General features: G+C 44.0%; 7 protein-coding genes across 7 annotated transcripts; 3 read left to right on the plus strand and 4 right to left on the minus strand.

Moving 5' to 3' along the window:
• Positions 1–3,619: 3,619 nt before the first annotated feature.
• PAAG_08875 (histone acetyltransferase type B subunit 2) lies at positions 3,620–5,325 on the minus strand (the record flags this gene model as incomplete). Its single annotated transcript, XM_015846653.1, has 6 exons — positions 3,620–3,794; positions 3,887–4,372; positions 4,463–4,927; positions 5,005–5,110; positions 5,179–5,235; positions 5,307–5,325. The coding sequence occupies 6 exons, from the start codon at positions 5,323–5,325 to the stop codon at positions 3,620–3,622; spliced, it is 1,308 nt and encodes a 435-aa protein (XP_015701574.1).
• A 599-nt stretch (positions 5,326–5,924) lies between these two features.
• Positions 5,925–10,262, plus strand: PAAG_08876 (5'-3' exoribonuclease; the record flags this gene model as incomplete). Its single annotated transcript, XM_002789154.1, has 1 exon — positions 5,925–10,262. One exon carries the CDS (start codon positions 5,925–5,927, stop codon positions 10,260–10,262), a length of 4,338 nt encoding a protein of 1,445 aa, XP_002789200.1.
• Positions 10,263–12,685: 2,423 nt separating this feature from the next.
• PAAG_08877 (hypothetical protein) lies at positions 12,686–14,036 on the minus strand (the record flags this gene model as incomplete). Its single annotated transcript, XM_015846654.1, has 2 exons — positions 12,686–12,850; positions 13,893–14,036. 2 exons carry the CDS (start codon positions 14,034–14,036, stop codon positions 12,686–12,688), a joined length of 309 nt encoding a protein of 102 aa, XP_015701575.1.
• Positions 14,037–15,794: 1,758 nt separating this feature from the next.
• On the plus strand, positions 15,795–17,538 carry PAAG_08878 (hypothetical protein; the record flags this gene model as incomplete). The annotated part of the gene is made up of 3 exons (XM_002789156.2): positions 15,795–15,845; positions 16,070–16,461; positions 16,518–17,538. The coding sequence occupies 3 exons, from the start codon at positions 15,795–15,797 to the stop codon at positions 17,536–17,538; spliced, it is 1,464 nt and encodes a 487-aa protein (XP_002789202.1).
• A 1,017-nt stretch (positions 17,539–18,555) lies between these two features.
• On the minus strand, positions 18,556–20,214 carry PAAG_08879 (WD repeat-containing protein; the record flags this gene model as incomplete). Its single annotated transcript, XM_015846655.1, has 3 exons — positions 18,556–19,304; positions 19,692–20,039; positions 20,151–20,214. 3 exons carry the CDS (start codon positions 20,212–20,214, stop codon positions 18,556–18,558), a joined length of 1,161 nt encoding a protein of 386 aa, XP_015701576.1.
• Positions 20,215–20,741: 527 nt separating this feature from the next.
• PAAG_08880 (cell division control protein) lies at positions 20,742–22,290 on the minus strand (the record flags this gene model as incomplete). The annotated part of the gene is made up of 7 exons (XM_002789158.2): positions 20,742–20,811; positions 20,872–21,380; positions 21,445–21,755; positions 21,828–21,990; positions 22,049–22,091; positions 22,167–22,180; positions 22,243–22,290. The coding sequence occupies 7 exons, from the start codon at positions 22,288–22,290 to the stop codon at positions 20,742–20,744; spliced, it is 1,158 nt and encodes a 385-aa protein (XP_002789204.1).
• Positions 22,291–22,571: 281 nt separating this feature from the next.
• PAAG_08881 (periodic tryptophan protein) lies at positions 22,572–25,732 on the plus strand (the record flags this gene model as incomplete). Its single annotated transcript, XM_015846656.1, has 5 exons — positions 22,572–22,700; positions 22,771–22,883; positions 22,954–23,449; positions 23,524–23,774; positions 23,830–25,732. 5 exons carry the CDS (start codon positions 22,572–22,574, stop codon positions 25,730–25,732), a joined length of 2,892 nt encoding a protein of 963 aa, XP_015701577.1.
• Positions 25,733–26,142: the final 410 nt, after the last annotated feature.

Consider the following 26,142-nt stretch of genomic DNA (forward strand, 5'->3'; position numbering starts at 1 on the left):
ATTAAATAGTAATTACTTTTCAAGATTATATTAAGCTTTTAATAATTTATATAGAATTTTAATTTGCTGACTATATAAGTAATAATAATTGATAATATAAAGAAAAAAATTATAGATAAGATAAAACTTATTTTTAAATTTATTTTAAAATATTGCTTAATTATTACAAACCTCTTCAAATTTATTTTATATAAAAATATATAAATAATAACTTTATTAAAATTAACTTTTTTTTCAAGTTTAATTTTATAATTTATTTCTTTTCAAAAAAGTGATAATTAATTAAAAATAATTTTTAAAAAAGATATTATAAAACTTTATATAATTTTTTGATAGTAGTTCATTAATTATTTTTTTATTTATTAATTTAGTATTAATTATAATTTTATTTTTTTCTTTAATAATATAATTTATTTTATAAAAATTTAAAATAAAAATTTTTAACTTCTTATTTTTCTTATAATAATAAAAAATAATATTTTTTGTAAATATTATCTTTTGTGAAATCTTAAAAATTAATATTTTTTTATTTAATTTATTATTTCTACAACTTATTTAATTTATTTATTTATTGAGTTTTTTAATTATCTATAGCTTCAACTTTTTGAATAATTTTATAATTAAATTTTTTATTTATAAGTTTATCTGAATAATCTATATTTTATTAATATTAATTTTACTATTAATTTTTTAAAAATTTTCTTAAAATTACTATATTATATTTTTCTAAAATCTCATCTTTAAATGTTTATATATTTAATTATATTTTTTATTTTATCAGTCAGACTTATTTTAAAATTATATCAGTATTTTTTAAATTTAATAATAATATTAATATATTGAAGGATCTTCTCTTATTTATGTATAAATATAAAAATATAACTTTTGTAATTATAATATTTGTGATGCTAAGAATCTTTATACTAGCTTCTTGCTCTTATACTGCTTATCATACTACTTATCACATTGCTTATTAAAGCACTTTAAAATTAGCATCTTCTAAAGAATCAGCTAATTTCAAGATTTAGTACTTAGAATCAGTATAAATTAGCACTTCTTAAAAATTAATTCTTTAGAATTAGTATTTCATGAAAAATCAGATTATTATATTATTATTTTCTTATTTTATGAAAGATTATAAATAAAATCTATTACTACTTATTTATATATATAAATATTCTGAACTTTCAAAGTTTCTTCAAAAGATTCAGTAATTAATTACTATTCAATTCTATATATATATTTTATTTATTGCTATTCTCTTTTCTCTCTAGTACTCATCACATCTATATATCTATTCTCTTATAATTTTAGTTATAAAGCTTCTCATACTTTCTTTTAACATTTAATTCACTTATTTTAAATATTTTTATATGCTGAGCTAGATAATTTTGAATTGACATACTAAGGTCTTGATAGAATTAAGATATTTTTAAAGAATTCAGTCAATTTTAAACTTTGATCTTATAGAAAATATATTTAAACTTAGTAATATAAACTGTTAGAGATTCATCTGATCTCTGCTTTAGACTGTATAGTTTGTTTTTTATTTCAATTACCTTGTTTGAATTATTATATATGTGAAAAAGTTGATTGAGAATTGAGTTATAGTCTCAATTTTTTATTTCTTCAGCTTGAGCTGGCTGAAGGAGAACTATCACTAATACACTTGAATTTAGATTCAAATAGACATAGTAGAACTGAATAATTGAATCTTCAATAGCAGCTTTATTAATAAATAGTTTAATTTTGATTAAAAAGAGCCAGGTGTTAAATTTCAGAATTTGATCATTGAACTTTTCAGAGTCTGATAAAGAGAGCTTCAAATGAGATTAAGATCAGAAGCTGTTTAAAGCAGTCTGTAAAAATTGATATTTAGTCTGCAACTATTAATTTTGACTATAAAGCTTCTGAATAGTACTCTCAAATTTCTGATAAAGAGCAACAATAGAAGCTTTTATAAAAAAGATTAAAATAATAAAAAAGAATAAAAATTTAACAAGAGTTTTAAACACTCAGTATAATTACAATAACTAAAAAGCTCAATCAAACACATGCGTAGATATAAACATAAATATGAACATAAAATGTAGATATGAATATGAATATAATATCTATCTACTTAATTCTCAGAGCTTATGAAAAAGAGAAATTTAATATTATATTATGACTTAATTAGAATCAGAATGATAACAAAACAACAGCTTCAATTCATTTATCTAACTAAACAGCTGTGATGAGAATATTAAACTGAGAATTAAAATGTGAAATGAATGAGCAATTAAATATATAAAGTGATTGAAGATCAAATCAAATTAATCTGAGTGATCAAATATGATTGAACTCAGAACAGATCAATTTTAATGAGTATAGAGAAGTAGATCAATTTTTATTTATATACAAGCAGCTGCACTATAACAAATATTATCTTTTATACAATTTTTACAGATTTAACTTACAAGATTAAGAAATTCATAGTTTACTATAGTGTATTTTATTTCTTTATCAAACTATTCATATATTGATTAAGCTTATTTACTTGTCTTTGCTCCTTATTTCTTTTATTTCTAACTCTGCTTAAAATTTCTCATATTTTATTTATGAGACTGATAATTTTTTGATACATCTGCTTTGATTTTTCTCAAGTATCTTTAAAAACATTTTCTTTGATATGAGTCTTCTTGATCTTATATTTCTTTTGTTCAGAGTCATCATATTGTAGTTTGATTTTTATGAACTATTAGATTCTCTAATAGATTTTGACATCTTAGCAGTTTTTTCAGATGTTCAAAACAAAAGTAAATAAAAATTTTCAGAAATTTTTCATCGAAAAACCTGCCTTAAAAAAGGCAAGAAAAGTAGTTGAAGATCTTAGTATTATGTCACAGCTTCAATCTAGGCGCAGGTGAAACAGGTGTTCAATTGCCAGCTAGATAAGCTATCTCAACAAATACATGGTTCCTAAAAGACAAGTTCAGGGAAGGCTCTGTCTATATACCCCTTTCCTTAGCGTAGTTGCCCCTTTTCTTAGTGCGGTTGCTAGGTCATTGCTAGGTGGTTCCCGTGTTTACAGAGTATTTGCTTACGGGGTAATTGTGGGGTGGTTGCTATGCTGTTGCTAGGCAGTTGCAATTACCCTTTTCAGCCCAGTGGCCTTACGCTGTCGAGGAGTCTGGACGGAGCCCGTTCTACGGTGTTACACATAGATGTTTAAGAAGGGACTTGCTCGATTTTTGCAGCTTAACTATGTATTTTTGAAATTTCAAATTGGAAGGGACCAGGAGAGGGGAAATAGAAGGGCGAGTATTTTTAGATCAGGTTTATTGAGTCTTACTATTGTGATTTGGACATACACCATATTATATTACACTGGGAGACTGGGAAACTGGGAAACCCCAACGACTGCGTTTGCTTCTGCATAAACGCTGTGCTGTGTTAAAATCCTAACCCAGATACAACACTATAAATACACACGGAGCAATGAAAGGAGCCATGAAATTCATCCAATAGGATAGGATAGGATATCATATTATCATCCCCACTGTAAACCTTAGAGATTAGGACAAAGCAAGCTGATTTCAACCTGGTAGATAGATAGTTTTATCCAGGGAATATCCCCCTATGGCTCCAGCTCCTCGGTAGGAATGTCTTCCATATCCTTTCCCACAATGGCATCCGATACCTTCCAGACCTGGAGCAGATTGTCCTCTGCAGCGGAGCACAGAACCCAGGGATCATTCAAATTCCAGCTGAAATCGGAGATGCGGTTCGTATGGCCACCGTGCATGAATAACCTGTCAGATATAGTTAGCAAATGTACATTTTACTTAATACTGCACACGGGATCCCGTAATTGTATGGGAAAGTGGGAAAGAATAAATCATACAGCTCAGGCGGACCATCCTGCGCATCCTCGGGCGTCTGCTCCTCACCAGCCCGACTGAGATCCCAAAACATAATCCTCCGATCATAACTAGCACTCGCAAGCACGGCTTCCTCGAACGGATGCCACGACAACGAAGTCACGGATTCGGTATGGCATTCCAGCGCATGCAGCTTCGATTTCAGATTTCGCAGATCCCAGATTCCCACGCTCTTGTCAGCGGAACCGGTCGCGAGGACGGTTTCCTTGGCTGGGTTGAATGCGATTGCGTTTATGGCATCCTTGTGCTCGTCCTTTGACACGGCGGCTGCGCGTGTGGTGTCTGCTTCACGAATGTCAAGGATTTGAAGAGTGATGTCGTCAGATACGGTGCCGATTAGGGAGGAGTGGAGAGGGTGGTATTGAACGTCGTTAACGATGGAGGAGTGATGGGTGTAGGTCCGGGAGGGTTTAAGAGCCTTGTTGCCCTTTGTGTGTTGCGTTATGTCCCTAGAAGAGTATTAGCTATGCGGGCTTCAAACCAAAGAAAAGAAAAGAAAAAGTTATACAGTTGCAAAGTGAGGGGCAGGGACTACAAACCAAAGACGGACAGTCTTGTCTTCACTTCCAGTCGCGAGATGGCCAATAAAATGCGGGCTCCAACTTAAACCAAAGCCTTCTTTCGTGTGTCCCAGTAACTCCAATTCAGGACAAACAGTACCCGTGGGGAGACTAGGGTGTCTCGAGCGGTCCCAAACCATCACTCTACCATCCGTGCACATGGTCGCAATCACATTCGGGTTCTGCGGCTGGTATCTTGCCTTGTTTACTTCGCCTTTATGATCTATCTTTTGGACAATGTTGAATTTCACCTCCATGGGCGCCTTCTTTGACCCTCCCCCGCCATATCCGCCAATCTCGGCCTTCTCGTCATCATAGTCCTCAGCATCCGGGGTTCTCGGATTGGGTAGTTGAACGTGCGCTATTTGGAGGTAATTTTGAGCATCGCTCGAGGTATGTGTTCCAATAAGGAGGCGATGGGTAGAGTAGCATTTATCAGGGACACTTTGGAATTGGAGGAAGGAGTAAATAATTTTTGTAGCTTAAGTTATTTGAGGAAGCGCGCCGTGTACTAAACTTACGCTTGCTTATCCGGTAGCCACTGTGTTGTAAGGGTTGGCCATTCCAGAGCTGTACTGAGAATCATATCATAAAGAAATGGCGCATTTTTCTTCCACGTCTTGTATTCTGCGGGAGTATATGTCAGGCGACCGAACTGGTAGAATAGTATTCAGCGGGAGTAAAAGTGGTTATACCTTCATTAATTATCTTCTCCTCTGTTCTCTCTTCCTCTTGCTCCTCCTCTAAACCCACTAAAGATAGAAATTCAAGTAAGCATTAACCTTCTTTTTGCGCAAGAAGCAGACGCCATCCCATCACCTACCTTGATCATAATCGTCCATGGCGGGCAGCTTCGCAGTAAAAACTTCGCACAACCTTTAAAAGGGCTGATGGAAGCTGTAATGCTCTTTAAAATGGCAGTTCAAACAATGGAAGAATGATTGGACAGGATATATTGTACTTCCTTTACACAGTGGAGTCTTATTGAAGTTGCTGTTGTTGAGGTTCCCTGACGCTTCACATCCCCCAAAGAAACCAGTTGCAAACGCGACAAATTCGCGTTTACCAGTTTAACTCGGTTAGTTAGTTAAAGAGGCCCGATTTGCTAGCTTATGTAAGCTACATCATGTGACTTAGCAGTCCCTCGAATTGGTCTGATCTTAAAACAGCCGCAACTTACCAACAATACGATGAAGAATCCCAACGTTTGACTACTGCGTTACTTCTTTACTGCCCGTTTCCTTTTTGCTGTTTTTCCTCTTCGTTCGGAGCTCGGAGAGCTTATTTGTTCTTTCATCGGTTTTAAATTTTCGTGTATGAGGATTGATTTCGTTACTGCCTCTTGCTTCTTCACTGATTGTCTATCGACGCTTGACGCCACACCCTTTCGCAATATTCGTTTTTGTTCCCTATTCTCTATCATTTCCTGTGAGCCGTAAGGATGGGTGTCCCTAAGTTTTTCAGATGGATGTCAGAGCGATACCCTGCAATATCGCAGCTGATTGCAGAAAACCGAATTCCGGAGTTCGACTGTCTATACCTCGATATGAATGGTATTATCCACAATTGTACCCACAAGGACTCGGACTCACCAACTTTTCGCATGACGGAGGATAAAATGTTCATCGCGATTTTCAACTACATAGAGCATTTATATGGGAAGATCAAACCGAAAAAGCTATTTTTTATGGCTATAGATGGAGTCGCACCCCGCGCGAAAATGAACCAGCAACGGGCCCGAAGATTCCGAACCGCATATGACGCTGAGGTGGCAAAGGAGAAGGCGATTAAACAGGGGATTGAAATGCCCAAGGAGGAAGCGTTTGATAGCAATTGTATAACTCCAGGAACCGAGTTCATGGCGAAGCTGACGCAGCAGCTGAAATATTTCATCAATAAGAAAGTATCAGAGGATGTGGAATGGCAGGGCGTCGAGATTGTTCTGTCAGGCCACGAGGTTCCTGGCGAGGGGGAACATAAGATCATGGAATACATCCGGCAGACAAAGGCTCAGCCGGGGTATCATCCAGATGTACGACATTGTTTATACGGATTGGATGCGGATTTGATCATGTTGGGTCTGTTGAGTCATGACCCCCATTTCTGCTTGCTTCGAGAAGAAGTCACGTTTGGGAGACAGAGTCAGAAAAAGTCCAAGGAGCTAGAGCACCAGAATTTCTATCTCATGCATCTCTGTATGGTGAGGGAATACTTAGAGCTGGAGTTTCAGGAGTTGGAGGAGGAGGATGCCTTACAGTTTCCTTTTGATCTGGAACGGATAATCGATGATTTCATTCTGATGGCGTTTTTTGTTGGAAATGACTTTTTGCCGAATCTTCCAAATTTGCACATCAATGAGGGTGCGCTGGCTTGGATGTTCAAGATATACAAACAAGTTTTACCAAAACTAGGAGGATATATTAACGAGCAGGGAACGATCAATTTGGAACGACTGGGGATTCTCCTTGATTCCCTATCCGATGTTGAATTCCGTTTCTTCGAAGCAGAATATTCGGATGCGCGTTGGATCAAATCCAAAGTTAAGGGGGGGGGTTTAGAGAAAGAAAATCCAGAACCCTCTCAAATCTCGAAAGAGTTTACGATTTCCCCGGCGCAGAAGCATATTTTCAATCGAATTAGAAAATATGTCTCACATCACCCAGTTAATGACCAAGGGAAACCCGTCCCTCTCGACCTCTCCTCCAATCTACCAGCAAGGGATCGCAAATTTGTAGAGCAGCTAGCTGATGATTTGCATCTCCAATGGACCACAGTCTCTAACGAACATGGAGATCGTTTTCTACGAGTACAGCTCCCATCCAGGGAGGACCCAGCCAACGGGAACTTTGGGGAAGATGATGACGAGAATGAGGAAGATGGCCAGATTGCTCTTCTTCGTGTTATGAGAAGATACGAAAATGCAAAGGTGAAGGAAACAACGGCAGAAGAAGCTCAGCAGGCAGCTGAGAAGAAGTACGAACTCAAGTTCCAGGAGTGGAAGAACAACTACTACAAGTCCAAATTCAGATGGGGGATGGATAACCATGAGGAGATGCGCAAGTTAACCGAAAACTACGTGCAAGGCCTGCAGTGGGTGCTCTATTACTATTATCGAGGAGTAGCTTCGTGGCCCTGGTTCTATCAATACCACTATTCCCCGATGATATCTGATGTCAAGCTTGGTTTGAAAGCTGATATGAATTTCGATCTCGGACAACCTTTTCACCCTTTCCAGCAGTTAATGGGTGTTCTACCGGATCGAAGCAAACAAATCGTTCCCGCTGCTTTCCACGAGCTGATGACATCTCCCGAATCCCCGATCATTGACTTTTATCCCCGCGATTTCGAACTTGATATGAATGGCAAAAAAATGGACTGGGAAGCTGTTGTCAAAATTCCATTCATTGAGGAAAAACGCTTGCTTAAGGCCATGGCGACGAAAGAACATCTTTTGACACCAGAAGAAAAAGCAAGAAATGAATTCGGCGTTACGTTGAAATTCACATATTCTCCAGACATCGAATACATCTATCCCAGCTCGCTTGTTGGCGTGTTTCCCGATATCGCCAGGTGTCACTGTATCGAAAATGTGTTCGACCTTCCCACAATGGATGGTTTGGAACCTTTTGTTGGCCTAGTGGAAGGGGTCAAGTTAGGACACGAGGCATTGGCGGGATTTCCTAGCCTGAAAACATTACCGCATCACGGTCAACTAAGCTTCCATGGAGTATCCGTGTTCCAACAGGAAAGTCGTAATGAAAGTATGGTCGTCACTCTTACGGAGCCAGAAAACCGCTCCAGCGTTGAGTTGGCGAAGCAGAAACTGGGTCAGCGAGTCCATGTCGGCTACCCCTTCCTTCAAGAGGCCAAAGTAACTCGCGTATCAGATGAACTTTTCGACTACATGTACGTCGACGGTGAACAGCATGTCGTTTCTATCCCCCACACGCCCTCCCAAGCGAATCAGTGGAAGCGCAAGGCCGAGCAGATTGAGTCATATTACAGCAAAAGACTTGGTATGATAGTTGGCGAAATCGAGTCCATGGTTCATGTTCAGATGCTGAAAGGATTGATAAAGACAGACCAAGGTGCTACGGTCAAGGAGTTTGCTGATATTCCGGGTATTGAAACGGATTATGCTTTGCAGCTGGTTGTGGACCGCGTGATGTGTGAGGATAACCGCTTTATCGAACGCGAAGCTTTACCGGTTGAAGAGGAATTTCCCGAGGGAACTAGGGCTTTCTTCTTGGGTGAATACAATTACGGTGCACCGGTACATATTACTGGACACGAAAATGGCAAATTGAGTGGTCTTGTTTCTGTGGTCAAGGCCAAGGAGCCAGAATTTGCTCGTGATCTCACCAGAAGTGCTGAAAGGATTTCTCCTTATAGTCCATCGTTCGCGATTGCTCGCAGTCTACATCTAAACCCACTAACACTAGCCAAGATCACTTCCTCGTTCACCGTGATCTTGGATGGTCAGCGTATCAACCTGGGCCTCAACCTGAAATTTGAGGCGAAAAAGCTCAAGGTACTTGGATACTCTCGCCGTGGGCCGACCGGGTGGGAATTCAGTGAAAAGGCGACCGACCTTCTCCATCAATACATGATCAAATTCCCCGAGTTCATCGCAGGCATACAACGAAAACCCCAAGGTGACGGCTTCCAAGCTACGGATTTCTATCCTGCCGAAATCGCATCTGCAAAAATCAAGGAGATTCAGGCGTGGCTCAAATCTATCGAGGCGAAGAACTTCGAGCGTGTTCCGTTGGAAGCGGAGCAACTTGATTCAGACCTTGTGAAATCCATTGAACAAGCTGCAGATGAACTCGTCCGTACTCGTCCAGAACCCGAACCCAAAAAGATAAGAGGCGTGCCGAGGAATGCTCTATTGAAACCATCCGATGCGGAACATCGGCTTGGCAACCAATCGTTCTCTCTTGGTGATAGGGTGGTCTATGTGCAGGAGTCTGGCAAGGTCCCCATTGCCACAAAAGGCACTGTCGTTGGTCTCACACGGACTTCCAGAACCCTGCTCCTTGACATCGTATTTGACGTCTCCTTCATGAGCGGTACAACTCTGGGAGACAGATGTTCGCTATTCCGGGGCTCCACCGTTCCAGCATCGGCCGCCTTAAACTTGACCAACAAGCAACTTATCGCCGTTACCCGTGCTGCAGCTGAACAAAATAGATCACAGCAACAGCAGCAACAGCCTCTCACCGTCCAGGGATACCGAGCTTCTCTCGGACCAGGTGGGAAAGGCCAGCTGAAAGATGCTAGAACCCCGCCGCCACTAAGGGGCAGTTTCCGCGGTGCCGTCGTAGGACAGCCAGGTGCGTGGCCTAGGGGTAATGGAGGATTCCGTGGCCGTGATGGCCGCGGCCAGTCGGAGCAAACATTGCCGATTCGCACTCACCCAAACAGTACCTCACCACAACAGCAACAGTCCCAAACACAACCAAATGGCTTCCGTGGACGGGGCGGTCGTGCTAATTTCAACAACATGCAGCCAAACGGCTATGTTCCACGTGGACGCGGCTCCCCGCGTGAAGGATTTGGTTCTCCGGCTCGTGCTGGCTATGTCTCGGTGGAGAGAACAGATCCAGACGCAGATGTTGTGAATCACAACCCTAATTTCCGACCGAGACCTTACAACAGCGTTCCTCCGCCGTCGTCCTTGGACCGTCGGGGAAATGGTCGTGGGAGAGGCGTTCGTGGATCCCCACGGGCCGGCAGTAGGGGTATGAATCGCGGCCAGGGCACTACGGCTACTTGACAGGATATATGATATGGAATTTTTTGCGGTCGTTGCATATGCATTAATTCTTCTTGATTTTTTGTCATACTCTTCTTTTCAATGGAGTTGCAGAGGGCGAGAAAAATCTGTTTTGCTGTGGGAATATTGCAGGGATGTAGTACTCTGTTAATTCGGCTCATTAGAATCGATGGATGTATATATCTTGATGATGTGATGTGCTATGACAATGACATACCTTCATGCCATGGGCGTGATATAATTTATGATATGGGAACGATTTTATTACAAAAAAAAAAAAAAAAAAAAAAAAAATCTGACGTCAAATTATTGCTCTTGTTGTGCGTTTTTTCGTTAGTGATGAACTAACTCTTATCATTCCAAGGTTGCTCACGTATGTAAAATAGGTCCCTTCTTTATTCCAGGTGCAATACCGTGTACATTATCCCTCTCCATAGAAAAACATACTACGGACTTGGAGAAAAGATCCATTACTACGCCTTGTCACATTTGCGCTCAGTGTATCCTCCAATTCGTGCATATCACTCAGGTCATGAAGTGGTATTGAAAGACTTGACTTGACGTAGTTCTCCATCCGTAGACCCTTTATACAGCTGAAATGTTAAGCTGAAATGTTAAGCCGGGGAAAACAGGCGGAGATGCTGGACATCAGCCAGCAATCCCGAAGACTGATTCCACCGTTTGTTGAGTTTTACGGAAGGAAACAATCCCCTCGTTCTCAATCATTGATCCGTGTTAACTAGAATCCCGTCACCGCCCCGCTGTCGTGGATGTCATTTTTAATGTTCCTGCACGCTTATCGATCCCGTTTGCCTCAGTCACCAGCGACAATTTTTCTCCAAGAACGCATCAAAGGAGTCGGGAATATACTAGTAAACTTCTCTCTGAGAAGTAAAAAGAACCGTAACCATACAGATAGTTATGGATACCATATCAATGTGGCGTGTTTGTCACGGCAGATCATCCCATCCTTCTGACTAGACAGGATATTGGAAGACGAAACACAGAGAACCCAAAGGGGAAAGCTGCAGTAGTTAACTATGGATCCCTTTCTATCTGTCACGGAACGAGGCGGATACATGAGAAGAATACACGAGAAGAACACTCTCGAATTACATATACATGCAAACGTCGAAGTAAGCTGAAATTTAAACCCAGATCCGCACAAATAAGAAAAGAAAGAGAGAAAGAGGCTGAAAACTGAATATTTAATCGTTCAACCCCAGAGGATATGCAATATCCCAAATAGTTACATACAGCCGCACCAAGGAAAGCAAATCACAGCCAGGACGTTTAATTAATTTTCCCCGAGTATAATCTCTGTTAAGTCGGTTGGGTGGAGTTCTGGTCTCTCGCACCCGTCCATAGAAGGGCAGACACGACGATACACGTAGGATGATGGGCTTTTATTATGCGCGTTGTACGTATGTAAAGGCAAAAGTACATCACACAGGAAGCCCCCCTCTGGTTCCAGTGGGGACTGCAATATCAAATGTTGTGAACGGGCTGGAACGACACCTCACGGAACGAATATGCCTTGCATGCCCGGAATGCAAGGAGACAAGGACGTAAATACGTAAAACTTTAGCAACGATCAGGCATGGTGTTTGGCAGTTAGTGTAGTTAACTAACTACTTCTTACCAAGTCTGGGCGCTTCCCGGCGCAAAATGCCGATGTCGAGATTTCGGAAATGAGATGCAGAGCTGCAGGAGAGGGCTTTCAGGGTTTGCGCCGGGAAGGGGAAGCTTAGTTTGGGGGTCAGAATGGGAGTTGTATTATTGCATTTAGTTAATGCATGTAGATAAAACCATGGTTAACTGCCCCGTTTGGCATATCCCCGAGCTGAAGGGCGACAGCTGAATTGCTTGGTCACAGGAAAGGCCCCTCTTCTGTTCCGAGTTGAACAGCTTGTTATATCGTCCAGCGCATACACACATAGCTGCAGGACGAACTTTGGACAGTTCCTGGAGATCTTTGTGGCGTCAGAATTCAAAGACGATGTCTCGCTGTTTCAGGAGAAGAGGGCCGAGGAACTTGGACAACTAGGAGAAAAGGGCCGAGGAACTTGGACAACTAAATGACGGAAGTGGCTGATGAGCGTCAAGGTGTGGCTAGACGTCAAAGCCAGGGAAATAGGGAATTGGGGACGGTGATGATATCTGGAGGGGGAGGTAGTTAGAGCAATCCGCAGTTGGTTTTACGGAGTAGAGAAAACCAGTGAAGTTAAACCTCGTAGGATTGGAGGTTTTGGGCACTTGAATTCGCTCGCTGCCGAATAAAATAACGTAACTCGACAAGTTCGATGATGACGCAAGTTTCTCATGAACGGCCGGCACCGATCTCGGAATCGCTGATCAAGACTAGCTAAACAGCCTGCGCAAACCTTGGTACCTCGGGGAGTTAAACCATCCCATTCATATTATTACTCAACAGTAATTCCAGTTCCCTCTGTATCAAGTACCACACCAGACTCGCCCTCGAGTCCCCGTTCCAGCTGCGCAGGTCTTGCTAGACTGAAACTGTCAAGCGGTGGCTCCACGAAATTAGTGTAGGCTTTAGTTATCTGACAAACTTTCTCATCCCATGCCTATCGTCGACGAGAGAGTAATGGCGCATCCCCCAGCCTCTCTCTCTGTCGGGAACAGAAAAAGGATTGATTTTACATTGGTTAACTATCCCATTTTCCCCGCTTTTTCGCTCTCGCCAGAGAACAACGATCATCCAGAAAAGAAGGACAGACTTTAGGAGACTTTAGGCTCCAATCCCAAAATTATTTACACCAATGCACAGGGGGTTTCCTGCGAGTTAACTCAAGCTTCTAAAACAACTCCCAGGGCCTCTAGGACAACGAGTAAGAACTTTGGTTGGGCCTGGTTCTCCTCTCCCCGCTCTCCTCACAATGCTTCGCGCTCAGTGCGGGTACGTACAATGGCCTTTTGCCTCCCCTCTGCTGCCGATATGCTTATATATGCTTATATATGCTTGGAGCCTTTGAAACAAGGGGGACGCACATTGGGCGGGCGGGAGAAGCAGGGCGTGAAAAGTTGACGGCGCGCCTCCAATGATTTGAAGCCATTCATTCCCTGCGGAAACTTTTCCAAGGATAGATAGCATCACACATCACGCAATTTTCGAAGGACGAAAATGGGCGTGCCTACACAGGAGCGGGGTCTGAGGAGAAATAGCCCAGCGCCTTTTTCTCTTCCCCCTCTCTCTGCCCCCCCACGTTGGCGTGAAAACTTTGGCTTTGGCCGTGTACCACGGTTCTGCTTCTTGATGATGCCATAAATCACAAATGGGTTTCTGGGTCCTCCCCCAGTCAACAAACTATGGGGTAGTTTCCACCGCTTAGCCTAAGTTAAGATAGCTGGGGGGAGCTAAAAAAGAACCCGTCGAGGGAACTCTCTTGTTTCTCACCCGCCCTTGTCCCCTCGCGCGTCTCCAACAGTGCAAAAGCCAAACACAACACCTGTGCAACCCGCGAAGAGAAACAGACGGTTTTTCTCTTCTCTTCTCTTCTCTTCTCTTCTCTTCTCTTCTCTTTTTAATTTTAATTCTATTTTCATTTTGTTTTAATTATAATTTTATTTTCATTTTGTTTTAAATTTAGTTGCTTGTGGTCATTTAACGAGGAGCAGAAGCTTTTGTTGGGAATAAATTGCCACTGCGCTCGGGTTCCTATTATTTTCAACGAGATGTTTAATCAATAGTTCGATGCACGGAGCTGAACCGGCATTTTTGTCCTGCTCCTGCTCCTCTGTGTCTGTGTCCATCTTGACTGTTACTGACTGACCTCTCCATTCCACACACGACCTGTTGGCAGTTCTCCCCATTACACCAAACTGAACCGGTTAGTCAAGTTGTAACCACGAAACATTATTGTCATTATTATGCGACATGGCCTTCGGGGAGGATAGTTAATTCGTTCATACATACCTGTCTACAGATATCCAATCAACGAGCGGTGAGTTCATCCCATAGATAGTTTGGCCTGCTGCATGCTATATTCACTCCATACATTAAGAGAAGAAGAGCAATAAAGTCGAGTCTCTCTATTCCATCTGATATCCCATCCCAATTCTGCGTCTGCATCTGTTTGTGAGATCAGGATTGTTATCTCCTTCGATTTTCCTCCTCTGATTCGTCTCAACCAGCTCATACAACTATTCCGGCCTTCCTGTCCTCTTCCGGCGTTGTGTTGTTGCCGGTCCCCAGCTGTCTTTTCTCCGCTCTCCCCTTCGCACATACACTCAAGATAACTTCTCCCTCAATCTCACTTCCGCCGTAACCTGTCCCTGTGACGTCCATCTATCGCCAAGTCAAGCAAGGGCGGGAGAAAAGAAAAAAAAAAAATCATTTTCCTGCATATCATTCTTGGTAGAAACGCCGGACCCAGGGGCTGGTGGGTTGACTTGCTCGATCATTGGGCAATTGGCGTATTCTTCAGAGCCCTACCAGTCTCAACGAGTAAAAACCCAGAAACTAAATTAAAAAAAAAAATGGCACCCAACACAAGAACAGACAAGAGGTGCTATTAGAAGGGTTAAGGAAATATATATATATATATATATTGAAAACTTTTCCCTTCTTTCAATTGCAGGCTCTTGTTTAATCTTGCTGATTTAAGAACCTGTCAGCCTCGCTCAATCCAAAGGAGCATTGTTCGCATCTACGGCATTTAATTGCGTTAAGTGACGGACTTCTTGCGCGAAATTGCCTTTTTTTTTTTTTTTTTTTTTTTTTTTTTTTTTGGATATTTGTATATGCTGTTGAAGCCTTGACGTATTCTCCCCTGTCTGTTTCTTTTTCCTCTTTCTGCTAGTTGCGTATCGGACACTGCTTCTTTGTGCATATTCCCCTGCTGGTTCGTGTATATTCTGACCGCGGAGATAAATGCTTGGTTTGCTCGGTTTCGGCACCAAAATTTCCATCTATCTGGAGGCATTCTAGCTTTTACTGCCTTTCCTCTTAACTGCCTCTTCTACGGTCATTATTTTCACAGTTAACGGTTTATTCCCGCTGCTTTGTTGTGGCACTGTCTGTCTCGATTCAAGCTGGCCGTTTTCATCTGTTTCATCCAAATAGCCCGATTCACGGTTCAAAGGGGTATGACAAACCGGACAAATTACCCCAATCTAAAAAAGCTTACAAGTCATCTAAAATTTTGGGACGATTGCCCTGGGTTCTTGGGCTGGGTTCTTCAGTCTTATCCTGATATCGCTCCACTGTCCTGGTTGGCCCCAGTCCCGAGAAGCATCTCGGGACTGCCACGACATCTTGCGCCAGCGCTCCGTCCGCTGTCCTGTCATCGTTCAGTTGAATGCAGGGCTTTTAATTTGAAGCTGGGCTTCTACGAGTGTTCAACTGGACGAACCCATATTACTCTGCTATATATATATCGTCATTGTTGGAGAAATAATGACCGACTAATCTCTCTTTTTGGACTATAGACCACTTGGAAATTCAATCACATCCCCCTACGTACCAGCCTAAGCGGACAGGGTGATCAGACCATAAACGTGGCCGTCACCATGTCCATGTCCCGGTCATTGTCTCTCTTCTCTGCTAAAGTTCGGCTCTTGGTAAGTTGCAGTCGTGTCGAATATCATGACCTCCCTCCCAATATCCCACCTTTCCCCTATCCCCCTCCCAGTCTAGGAGCACCCTCGATGCTTATTGTATCTTGGAATAATCGAACCATTGGCCTAACGCTATGTGGAATATCTTCGTGGAATTAGCCCGTACTATCTTTGGTCTTGATTATGCAAAGCCAGCCGCATCACTGACATTGGAAATCGGGATTTAGAACGACCGCCTCGCACTCATTCACATTCCTATTGATTTCTACACTTTCTTCCTGAAGCCAATACTGCAGCTTATCTTCCACGATTTACCTCCTATCGAAGACAGAAACCCCAACGAACTTGACGTGCTGGACCTCAATATCTCCGAACCTGAAAAACCCACCTTCTTTAACTTTTCTATTACTCCAGTCGAATGTTCGATTGTTTGCTCGAGAGAGCTGGCTGAACTGTATTTCCGGCCTCTAACAGAAAAGTTCAATAAAAATGAACCTTCCAGGGCAAACCACGTTTCTATCAGTAAAGATGATTTCATCGCTATGCAAGTTGACGGTCAGGGGTTAGAGGCAGGTCAGAGAGTTTTGGAGCTGACCAGCCCTCTTGCAATGGCGGGGATGTAAGTTCTTATCTAATTGAACCCTTAACGACGTTTCTTATCTGATAAAAATAAAGATCAATCTTCTTCATTTCAACCTATTTCTCCGACTATATTCTCGTCCCCCAGCGTTCAAAAGGTCATGTAACCCAGGCTCTCGAGAACCGTGGCTTCAGCTTTGAAGTGTCCACAGACGCTTTCGTCAACAGTAGTAATAACCCACAATACCAGAGCTCTCAGTCATCCCTAAACACAAAACCATCGACAACAACAACCCCGTCCCCATCAAGTCTATCAGAACTGCAAACCCGGACCTTTGCCTCCCTACGAAAACACAACATACACGCCCGTGTCGACAAGTCCCTCCGCATCGTCCAATGCGCAGCCCAATATTCATCACCCCACCCCTCATCCACCTCAACCCTCCGTCCCAGCCTCGTCACAACCTTAATCCTCGATAACCCCCGTTTTCTCTCACTCACCCTAACCGCCACCGATCCCTCCCCGTCCATCTTGCTTGAAAAGCGCCTCCTGCCTCGCTTTTCTCTCGACCCCATCTGCTCAATCTCCCATGACCAGCATGGCGACTATTCCCTCGAGGACGGCAATAATCTCCTCCTAGGCTCAAAGGTCGACGTCCTCATACCCATCATGCTTGACCTGCGCGATCTCCCACTCGAAGCTACTGGTATCGTTTGTGGCGTCGCTAGTCGACTGGCCACTGCAACGCAAAGTCGGTTGCATACGCATAGCAGCGAGAGCGAAAACGAGGGCGCGAGTGGTGGCATAGATATTCCGACGATTGGCTCCGCTGGATCAAAATTGAAAGCATCAGCATTGTTGCAGGCGCAAAAGCAGAAGCAGAAGCAGAAGCAAAGACAGAAACAGCAGCAGAAGCAGAAGCAAAAGCAGAAGCAGAAGCAAGAGCAAGAGCAGGAGCAGCTCTATCGGCTTCCTAGAGATCCGGACGCCTCGTACCCAGATGTTGTAGATATCAGTTTCCTGAGTACCGCGAGAGCCGGGACTGTTATTGTTGGTGAGAGGGAGCTGGAGAAGGCGATTGCGTCGTTGGATGCGGAGAGTGGGGAATCGAGTTGAGTTTAGCTTAGGTTGGGTTGGAAAATAAAATTCCAAAAAAAAAAAAATATTGCATTCGCGTTCTTCTTGTATCATGATTGTTTATGAGGGGAAGTTGGATAGAACATATTTTGTGTCTTGATGTGAGTGTGGGTAGAGAATGAGTGAAATGGATGATGAGCAAAAATTATATTTAGGTTACTATATATTTGGGATGGAAAAAATTGTGGAGTGTGTCTTTGAGCAACCCGTTGAATAAAACAAGGGGGCCATGCAAAGCTTGGTCAGATGGCAAGGAAAAATAAAAGTACTATGAGTGTCCAATTAACATATTTTTCATTGTGACGCTGTATCTGCTATTAACTTCATGTGCAGGATTGATTAAAGCCATTGAAATACCTAATGAGGAGAATTTCAAATCTCTCCCTGATCTATTACTATACAAATGTCAATATATATACCTAACTATCTAATCTAAATATCTATTAAGAACGCAGTGTTATCCGGCCCATCCCAACTCTCGCCTCCATTCCGCATTCATTTCACCAGACTCATTACGATCTGGTTTAAATCTATCTTAAGTGAAAGGTAACGTCAGGCGTCCGTATTTCCTCTGAAGAATTGCTGATCGTAGTAAGCATGTGACATCTCTTTCGTCCACCATCCACCGTCAACCAGCGTGATAATCCATGAGGAATATTGAATATAGCTTTTCTCTATGGTTTACTTGACCATATCTCGAAAGCACCGGGAGTTTAGATATTACTTTGAATCATATATCAAAGTACCTAACTCGTTGCCACACGGAACTACATACATGAACGATATGCTTTGGGTTGGAGACCAAGTTTCATAGACGGGAAGATGAGCAAACGGCGAACCAAAATAGTGAGATGATGATATTGGTCATCACAACGTAAGAATGGATATTGATAAAATCCGGATGGAAAAGCGAGAGAGCATATAGCGATGTGAATGTCATCCGAAAACTTGCACGGTCCCTAGTAAACATAAATTAGAGTTAGAAAGCGGATGATATCAAAACCCTCCCCTTGGGTAGCCGTAAATCCCGACATTTAGAGCAGACCAACGCACGATATCAACAAGACAGAGAGAGATGAACTTACCGTCTGAACACCCACCAGCCCAACATCCTCCTTTCTCATTCCACGCCACGCAACTGACCGCCTTAACCCCTCTACCCACACTCACTTTCGCAATGACGTCTCCCGACAAGACATCCCACGCAAACACATGACTCTCGACGGTAGCGGGATGCTGATTCTCATCCGTCTCCCCACCGCTAAACACCACGGCATCCCCTTTCGCAAACGAAGATCTTATCCGCAGCGAGCTGTTGACATATCGCGGTCCTCCGTCCTCAACAACAGCAGGAGTAGCACCAGCAGCAACACCTGCAAGTCCTCCTTCTTGCTCAGCAGATACAGCACTAGCATGAGTTCCCCCACCCCCAAATGCCTTCAACACACTTCCATCCGTCCTATCAACCATCCGAATCCACCCATCCAGACATGAGGCCAGCACGGCATTGCCGTCCTCAGAGCAGCGCACGCTCGTGATCTCGTGGCCCATGACGTCCACATTTACCATGCCCATGCGCAAATCGTAGCTGCGGATTCGCCCGTCGTAGCTGCCGGATATTATGCTGGCGGTAGGCATGTGGACGGAGAGGGAGGAGATGGTGTCGTGGGCCTCGGAGAGAGTTTGGATTGGTTTTGAGGTTAGGGAGCGTGTGTCCCAAAGCCTTAGGGTTGTGTCAGCACTTCCTGTGTGCCGAGGTTTGAGATTGTTAGTTACTTGAGCTTAGATATCAAATTGATGGGTAGTTTGTTGGGGATTTTTCGCAAGATATTGTAAATGAGATGTATGGTGCCGATAATCTTTAGAGTGTTTGAACGGTAGAAAAATCTAAACATTTCCACCCAATCCAGGGGTAATATTTGATCTGCTTAGCGAATGGCTCCCTGATGCAGTATCCAGTAGATATCACATACGTTGATCTCAATTGCGCCTCGAGAGATCCAATCCTCGTCTCCCCATCACTACCAGAGTTCCTTAAGCCAACTAACTCCCATGCAATCTTTTGGTATATATATACTTTTTGAAACAATTCCCCAGAAAACCTCAAAACACCCAAAGAAGAAAAGACCTACCACTAGCAACAATCGTATCCATCTCCCCCCCAAACTCAACCGCCTCAACCCGCGCATCATGCCCACTCCATCTCCTCACCGTTGTCCCCGTCTCCACATCCCATAAAAACACCTGCTTGTCCCCACCCACACTCGCAAACCGTGCATTGTCCGCCGTCACCGCTAGGTCGAGCACGGAGTAGCCATGCTTCGCGTATCGTTGGATCGGACTGGTGGTGATGGGTGTTGTGGCGGGGACGGTGGTGGAGGAGGGTGGGAGGGCGCGGCAGAGATGGATTGAGCGGTCTGAGGAGCCGGTTAGGAGGTATGTGCCTGGGGAGCTGGAGAAGCAGATGGCGTTTACGGGGCCTGGGAGGTTGTTAGCATTTTTTTTTTCTCTCTTTAAGGTTGGTTGAGAGGGTGGTTATTGGAGTGTATTGCGCGATTGAGAAGGCACATGGTTTAATGCAGTTTTTATACGAGTACCATTGTGAGTTTTTAATGTGTGGAGGCGGTAGGTTGGGAATTTTTGAGTTGGAGGCATCTGATTACTGCGGTGTTTGTTTTCTGTTGGATTTGTTCAAGTTGGTGATGTAGTAGTTAGTGGGTGGGAGCTGTTGAAGCTTCTATTGGGCCGGGGCACGGCTAATGTCAGGAACACGGCTAACGGGATACGACACCATAGAAATACAATCAACCGAGTTAAATCAAGGAACAAAATTGTAAATAAGAAAAGTCTTGTAGAATTAAAGCTGGATATTTCAGGCAATAAGATATTTAAAAAAAACCGCTACATATAACAGAGGAGACTATTATCGGATTCAGAAGGGAATACGCTAGGCACCAGTGAGATGTGAAAGAAACAGGGAACAAGCGTGAGAAGAAAGAGAAAGGAGAAAAGAAACGAAAAGCAATCCTAGAATAGTCGCCTTCTTGCCAAATATAAAATGAGAATTGTTCGGATCGACAATTTTGGATCAGGCCGGCCAGGGCTGGAGGAATAACCACTACATTCGAAACACGTCCATCTCCTGCGCAATAGACACAACGTCAAAATACCTAATCCAACACCTAACGGCGACCATGACTGCGAACAGCAGATCCCTGCATTGTCTCGAGCTCCTGCTCGAGTTGCTTGATACTGTTCGAGGTTAGAATGGGCACGACGTAACTAAAATTGATGGAAGTAGGATGAACATACGCAGCATGAGTGCTTTCCAAATCCTTGTTGAGACGATCTCTCTCCGAGATGAGCTTCTGCTCCCACTGTCTGAACCGCTGTTCTTCGATTTTGACTTGTTCGGTGAACCGCTTTCTGAGGTTCTCTTCTTCCTCCTTGAACTTGGGGTTGTCGAGCTTCCTCGGACGTGCCTCGCCAAACTTTCTGGTCTCCATTTGCAGGGCACGATAGGCCTCGTAGTGGGATTCTTCGGTAGTGTGGATAAGATCCAACATGTGGGTACGGATAAGAATGGAGCGCAGTTTCTTGAAATCACAGTGCTCTTCGTTCTCGACCTCAGCTACACCCCAAGCATACTGGCGGCCCTTGACGATGCGGCCGTCACCGGTCTTGACATCTTTCTCGGAGCCAATGACAGAGAATGGCATGGCAGCCATTAAGCTACGGGCATGCTGAGCAGCGTGCTCATCGTCCTCTTCAACGGGTGGTTGATAGATTTTAATACCTTGGGCTTCGATAACCCCGCGGATCTGCAAAATAATCAGCTTGGACGATCGGCCCACCAGTTTATGAGAGGTGCAAAGATATTCTTACGCGCTGCTTGAATCGGGCGAGGTCGGATGGGCTGAGAGTATCGGCTTTGGCAACCACTGGGATCAAATTGACACGGGAGCTAAGACGTTTCATGACCTCGATATCCAGAGGCTTCAGGGTATGGCCAGTGGGCCTGATGAAGTACAGACAGGCGTGGACCCGGAGATCAATCTTGTCAACACGACGGGGCTGCTGCTCTTGAAGCATGTAGGATTCGTGCTGGTCATCAAGGAACTCGATAATGGGCATCCACGAGTCGCGGTTGTTGACATAGTCACCAAAGCCGGGGGTGTCGATGACAGTCAATCGAACTAGAAAACGAACACATAATCAATTAGCAACTCTGAATTCACAAAAAAGAGCATTTCTGGTGCAATTGATACCTTTGAAAAACTTCTCCTCCAGCTCAGCCTTTGTGATCTCAATCTCCACAGTCTTATCGACCTGCTTGGCATGTCGACGCTTGTGGTCGGCGTAGTTTTTGATAGTGGTCGAGAAGAGGGTATTGATGAATGTGGTTTTGCCCAATCCGGACTCTCCAGCAACCTATACCTCATGTTACTATAGACGAAAGCAGGAGTAATGATAAGGGATCGAATTGTACCATAATAGTGAAAGCAGCTCCCCGTTTGGCGACGATTTTGTGTCTGTAGTTCTGTCAGCATATCCAATCTCCCGCAATTGAACCCCACGGGAGGGATATGGGAGATGTCGAGGCATACCGTTGATTCGGGAGCTATAGAAACGCCGGCAGGTCAGTTAGGCAGTCACCAGTAATCGGACGTTGATGTAACTTACGTTGGCAATTCCAATAGGAGAAGCCGTCTCTGATGTTGGGGGAGCCATTGCTAAAGCGTGCCTCCTCTGGATGAATCTGCAGGAAGTGATAGAAGCTGAATTACTGAACAAGCAATAAATACAGTGCTCTTTACCAAGTAGAAAAACGGAATGTTTGTTTAAACAGGGTGGTATATCAAGAGTCCGGAGTGTTGTTTGACGTTGTCGAAGTTGTTTAAAATTGTTGATATTTGAAGCATGTCGTTGTCTTCTCTTGCACTTTTCAGCCCCTGAAACTTAAAATGTGCCAAGCCAGTAAACAACTCCCTTACATTGCGCTAGCCAGAAACATGTTAGCGCATTTGGATTATGTTGGCGCCAAGATTTCGAGATATTTTTTTTTGGGTCGCATACATTTTCCTTTTGACAAAAATGCGACAACGGTGATTACGCTGAGGACGATGAAGACGGATTTCAAGGTGCGTTAGCTCTGTCTGCCCGTCTGCTCGTCTGCTATCTGTTGCTATCTTTTTCTAACTGTTGTTCTAGTTTTCTAATCTTCTGGGGACCGTCTATCGCAGAGGAAACCTCGTCTTCACCCCGGACGGAAACTGCTTGCTCTCCCCTGTTGGCAATAGGGTGGCGGTTTTCGACCTTGTGCAGTATGGCACCTCTCACCCCTTTTAGAACTATTGGAGGATGCATTATGGGCTAATTGCGCTGTTATAATAGCAATAAATCATATACTCTCCCATTTGCACACCGTACAAATATCGCCCGTATAGCTCTCTCCCCCCGGGGCAACCTCCTCCTCTCCGTTGATGAACATGGTAAAGCTATCTTGACCAATTTTCTGCGCCGAATCACTATCCACCACTTCTCCTTTAAATCTACAATTTCCGCGCTTGCTTTTTCCTCCTCCGGACGCCATTTTGCTGCTGGAGTTGGACGACGAATTCAAGTGTGGAAAACCCCCTCCACACCTGGCGCAGACGGCAATGGTGAATTAGAATTTGCGCCCTTTGTTCTGCACAGAGAGTATGTTGGACATTTCGATGTGGTGCAGAACATTCATTGGTCGAGTGATTCCAGGTTCTTTCTCAGTGCTTCGAAAGATTTGACTGCGAGGATATGGAGTTTAGATCCAGAAGAAGGGTTCGAGCCGACAACTCTTGCGGGACATCGTGAAGGGGTGCAGAATGCCTGGTTTACAGAGGATCAGGAATCGGTGAGGAAGATCCGGTGTTATGCCACCTGCAAAAAAGTATTTATTGGGCCATCACCCACTGATTCCGTATCTAGATATACACCGTAAGTAGGGATGGTGCTCTTTTTCGATGGCAATATGGAGGGAAGTCCAGTGACCCAGAAGATATGGTAGATAGCTCAGAAATGCGTTGGAGAATAACGAAGAAAAACTTCTTCATGCAAAGCAATGCAAAGGTGAAATGTGCGGCATACCATGCACGTTCCAACCTCCTGGTCGCCGGTTTCTCCAATGGGCTCTTTGGACTTTATGAGCTTCCAGAGTTTAACCAAATACATATGCTTAGGTATGTTTGAGCGCATTTCGCACAGCTTGATTTCATGCTTACCAGCTGCCACCAGTGTCTCGCAAAGCAATATCGATTTTGTGACGATGAACAACTCTGGGGAGTGGATCGCATTTGGGTCTCCGAAACTAGGCCAGCTGTTGGTGTGGGAATGGCAATCCGAGTCATATATTCTGAAACAGCAAGGCCATTTAGACTCGATAAATTCTCTTGTGTATTCCCCAGATGGGCAGAAGATCATAACTGCCGCAGATGACGGGAAAATCAAAGTCTGGGATATAAATTCCGGATTCTGTATCGTCACATTTACGGAGCACACTAGTGGCGTTACTGCCTGCCAGTTCTCGAAAAGGGGAAACGTTCTATTTACCGCGTCGTTGGATGGCTCAATCAGAGCTTGGGATCTTATTCGATATCGAAATTTCAGAACATTCACTGCCCCGTCGAGATTATCATTCTCTTGTTTGGCAGTAGATCCCAGTGGTGAAGTAGTATGCGCTGGCTCTTTGGACTCATTCGACGTTCACATTTGGTCTGTTCAGACGGGTCAGCTTTTAGATCAGCTCTCTGGCCACCAGGGACCTGTATCATCACTATCATTTGCTTCAGATGGAAGCCATCTAGTGAGCGGTAGTTGGGATCACACAGTTCGTGTATGGAGCATATTTGGCCGTAGCCAAACCAGTGAACCGCTGGAATTACAGGCCGATCTTCTCAGCGTTGCCTTCCGTCCGGATGGGAAACAAATTGCTGCATCTACTCTCGATGGTCAATTGACATTCTGGTCAGTTGATGACGCTGTTCAAGTGGGTGGAATAGATGGTCGACGAGACGTATCAGGCGGTCGTAAAATATCAGACCGCCGGACAGCAGCGAACGCTGCTGGCACCAAGTCATTCAACACTATAACTTACTCAGCAGATGGAAGTTGTTTGCTCGCCGCGGGAAATAGCAAATACATCTGCCTCTACGACGTCAGCACCGGCTCACTCTGCAAAAAATTCACCGTCTCCGTGAACACCTCTCTCGACGGCACACAGGAGTTCCTCAACAGCAAGGACATGACTGAAGCTGGTCCACGTGGTCTTGTAGATGAGACGGGCGAAGCGTCAGATCTAGAAGATCGCGTTGACAAACGTCTACCCGGAGCCCGTCGCGGAGGTGATGCAGGTGCACGCACCACCCGCCCCGAAGTTCGAGTAACATCCGTCGCATTCTCTCCAACGGGACAGTCCTTCTGTGCCTCGTCAACAGAAGGTCTGCTAGTCTACAGCCTGGACACAACCTTCATCTTCGATCCCTTCGACCTCGATCTCTCCATCACACCCGACAGCATCCTCGAAACACTCGCTGAAGCCAAGGCAACCTCTACCTCCACATCTTCCACCTCCCTAACAACAACCACCACCACCACCACCACGACGTCCAACCCGATGCAGACTCCCCGAACACCCACATCCTTCCTAAAACCCCTCATCATGGCCTTCCGCCTCAACGAAGCCCCCCTAATCCGCAAAGTCTACGAATCCATCCCACCCTCTGACATCCGCCTTATAACCGCCTCAATACCCACCATCTACCTCCCCCGCATGCTCCGCTTCGTCGCCAGCTGGGTAGACGAGACACCACATCTGGAATTTAACCTGCGCTGGATCGAGGCGCTGCTAAGTATCCACGGTCGATATTTCAAGGAACATGGCGGCGAGTTGGCAACGGAGTTGCGCGCCGTCAGCCGGGTGGTTGATGGGATTCGCGACGAAATTAAGCGGCTTGTCGAGGGGAATGGGTATGCGTTGGAGTATTTGCTTTCCAAGCCGGTTTTGAGTGGGAAGGCAGAGAAGGCTGTGGTGAATGGCGTGGTGGCGGTGGTGAAGGAGAATGGTGTAGATGGAGTTGCAGATATGAGTGATGTTGGTGATGGCGATGATGGAGAAGGGGAGTGGATGGGCTTGGATTAATTGAGAAGTGTTCTGGGCAATATTTTGTTTTCTTTTAAATTGATTATTGAATACCGTCCCATGAATATATTACATTATGTGATCTATATATCTCTCTTCATTTCTTTTATTTCCCCATGCATATGAGGCTGTTAATATTTCGTTTTTCTCTCTTTGGGTTCGGAGTTTACGGACTTGGGGAAAAGCATAGAGTTAGGAAAAAGTTGCATACTGGGAAAATAATGACCCACTGGAATATTCGACATGCAGTTGGAATGATTGATGACTCCGTATCGAGGAGTGTCCTCTTCATACGTAAATAGTACTGGCATCCAAGACACAATGGAAGGGGGGCATTCAAAGGCACATAGGACCAGAAGCGGATTAAAAGGGTTAATGAATAATTACTACAATATCTATTTACAAGCATT

Source organism: Paracoccidioides lutzii (assembly GCF_000150705.2).
Source record: "Paracoccidioides lutzii Pb01 unplaced genomic scaffold supercont2.50, whole genome shotgun sequence".
Classification (NCBI taxonomy): Eukaryota; Fungi; Ascomycota; class Eurotiomycetes; order Onygenales; family Ajellomycetaceae; genus Paracoccidioides; species Paracoccidioides lutzii.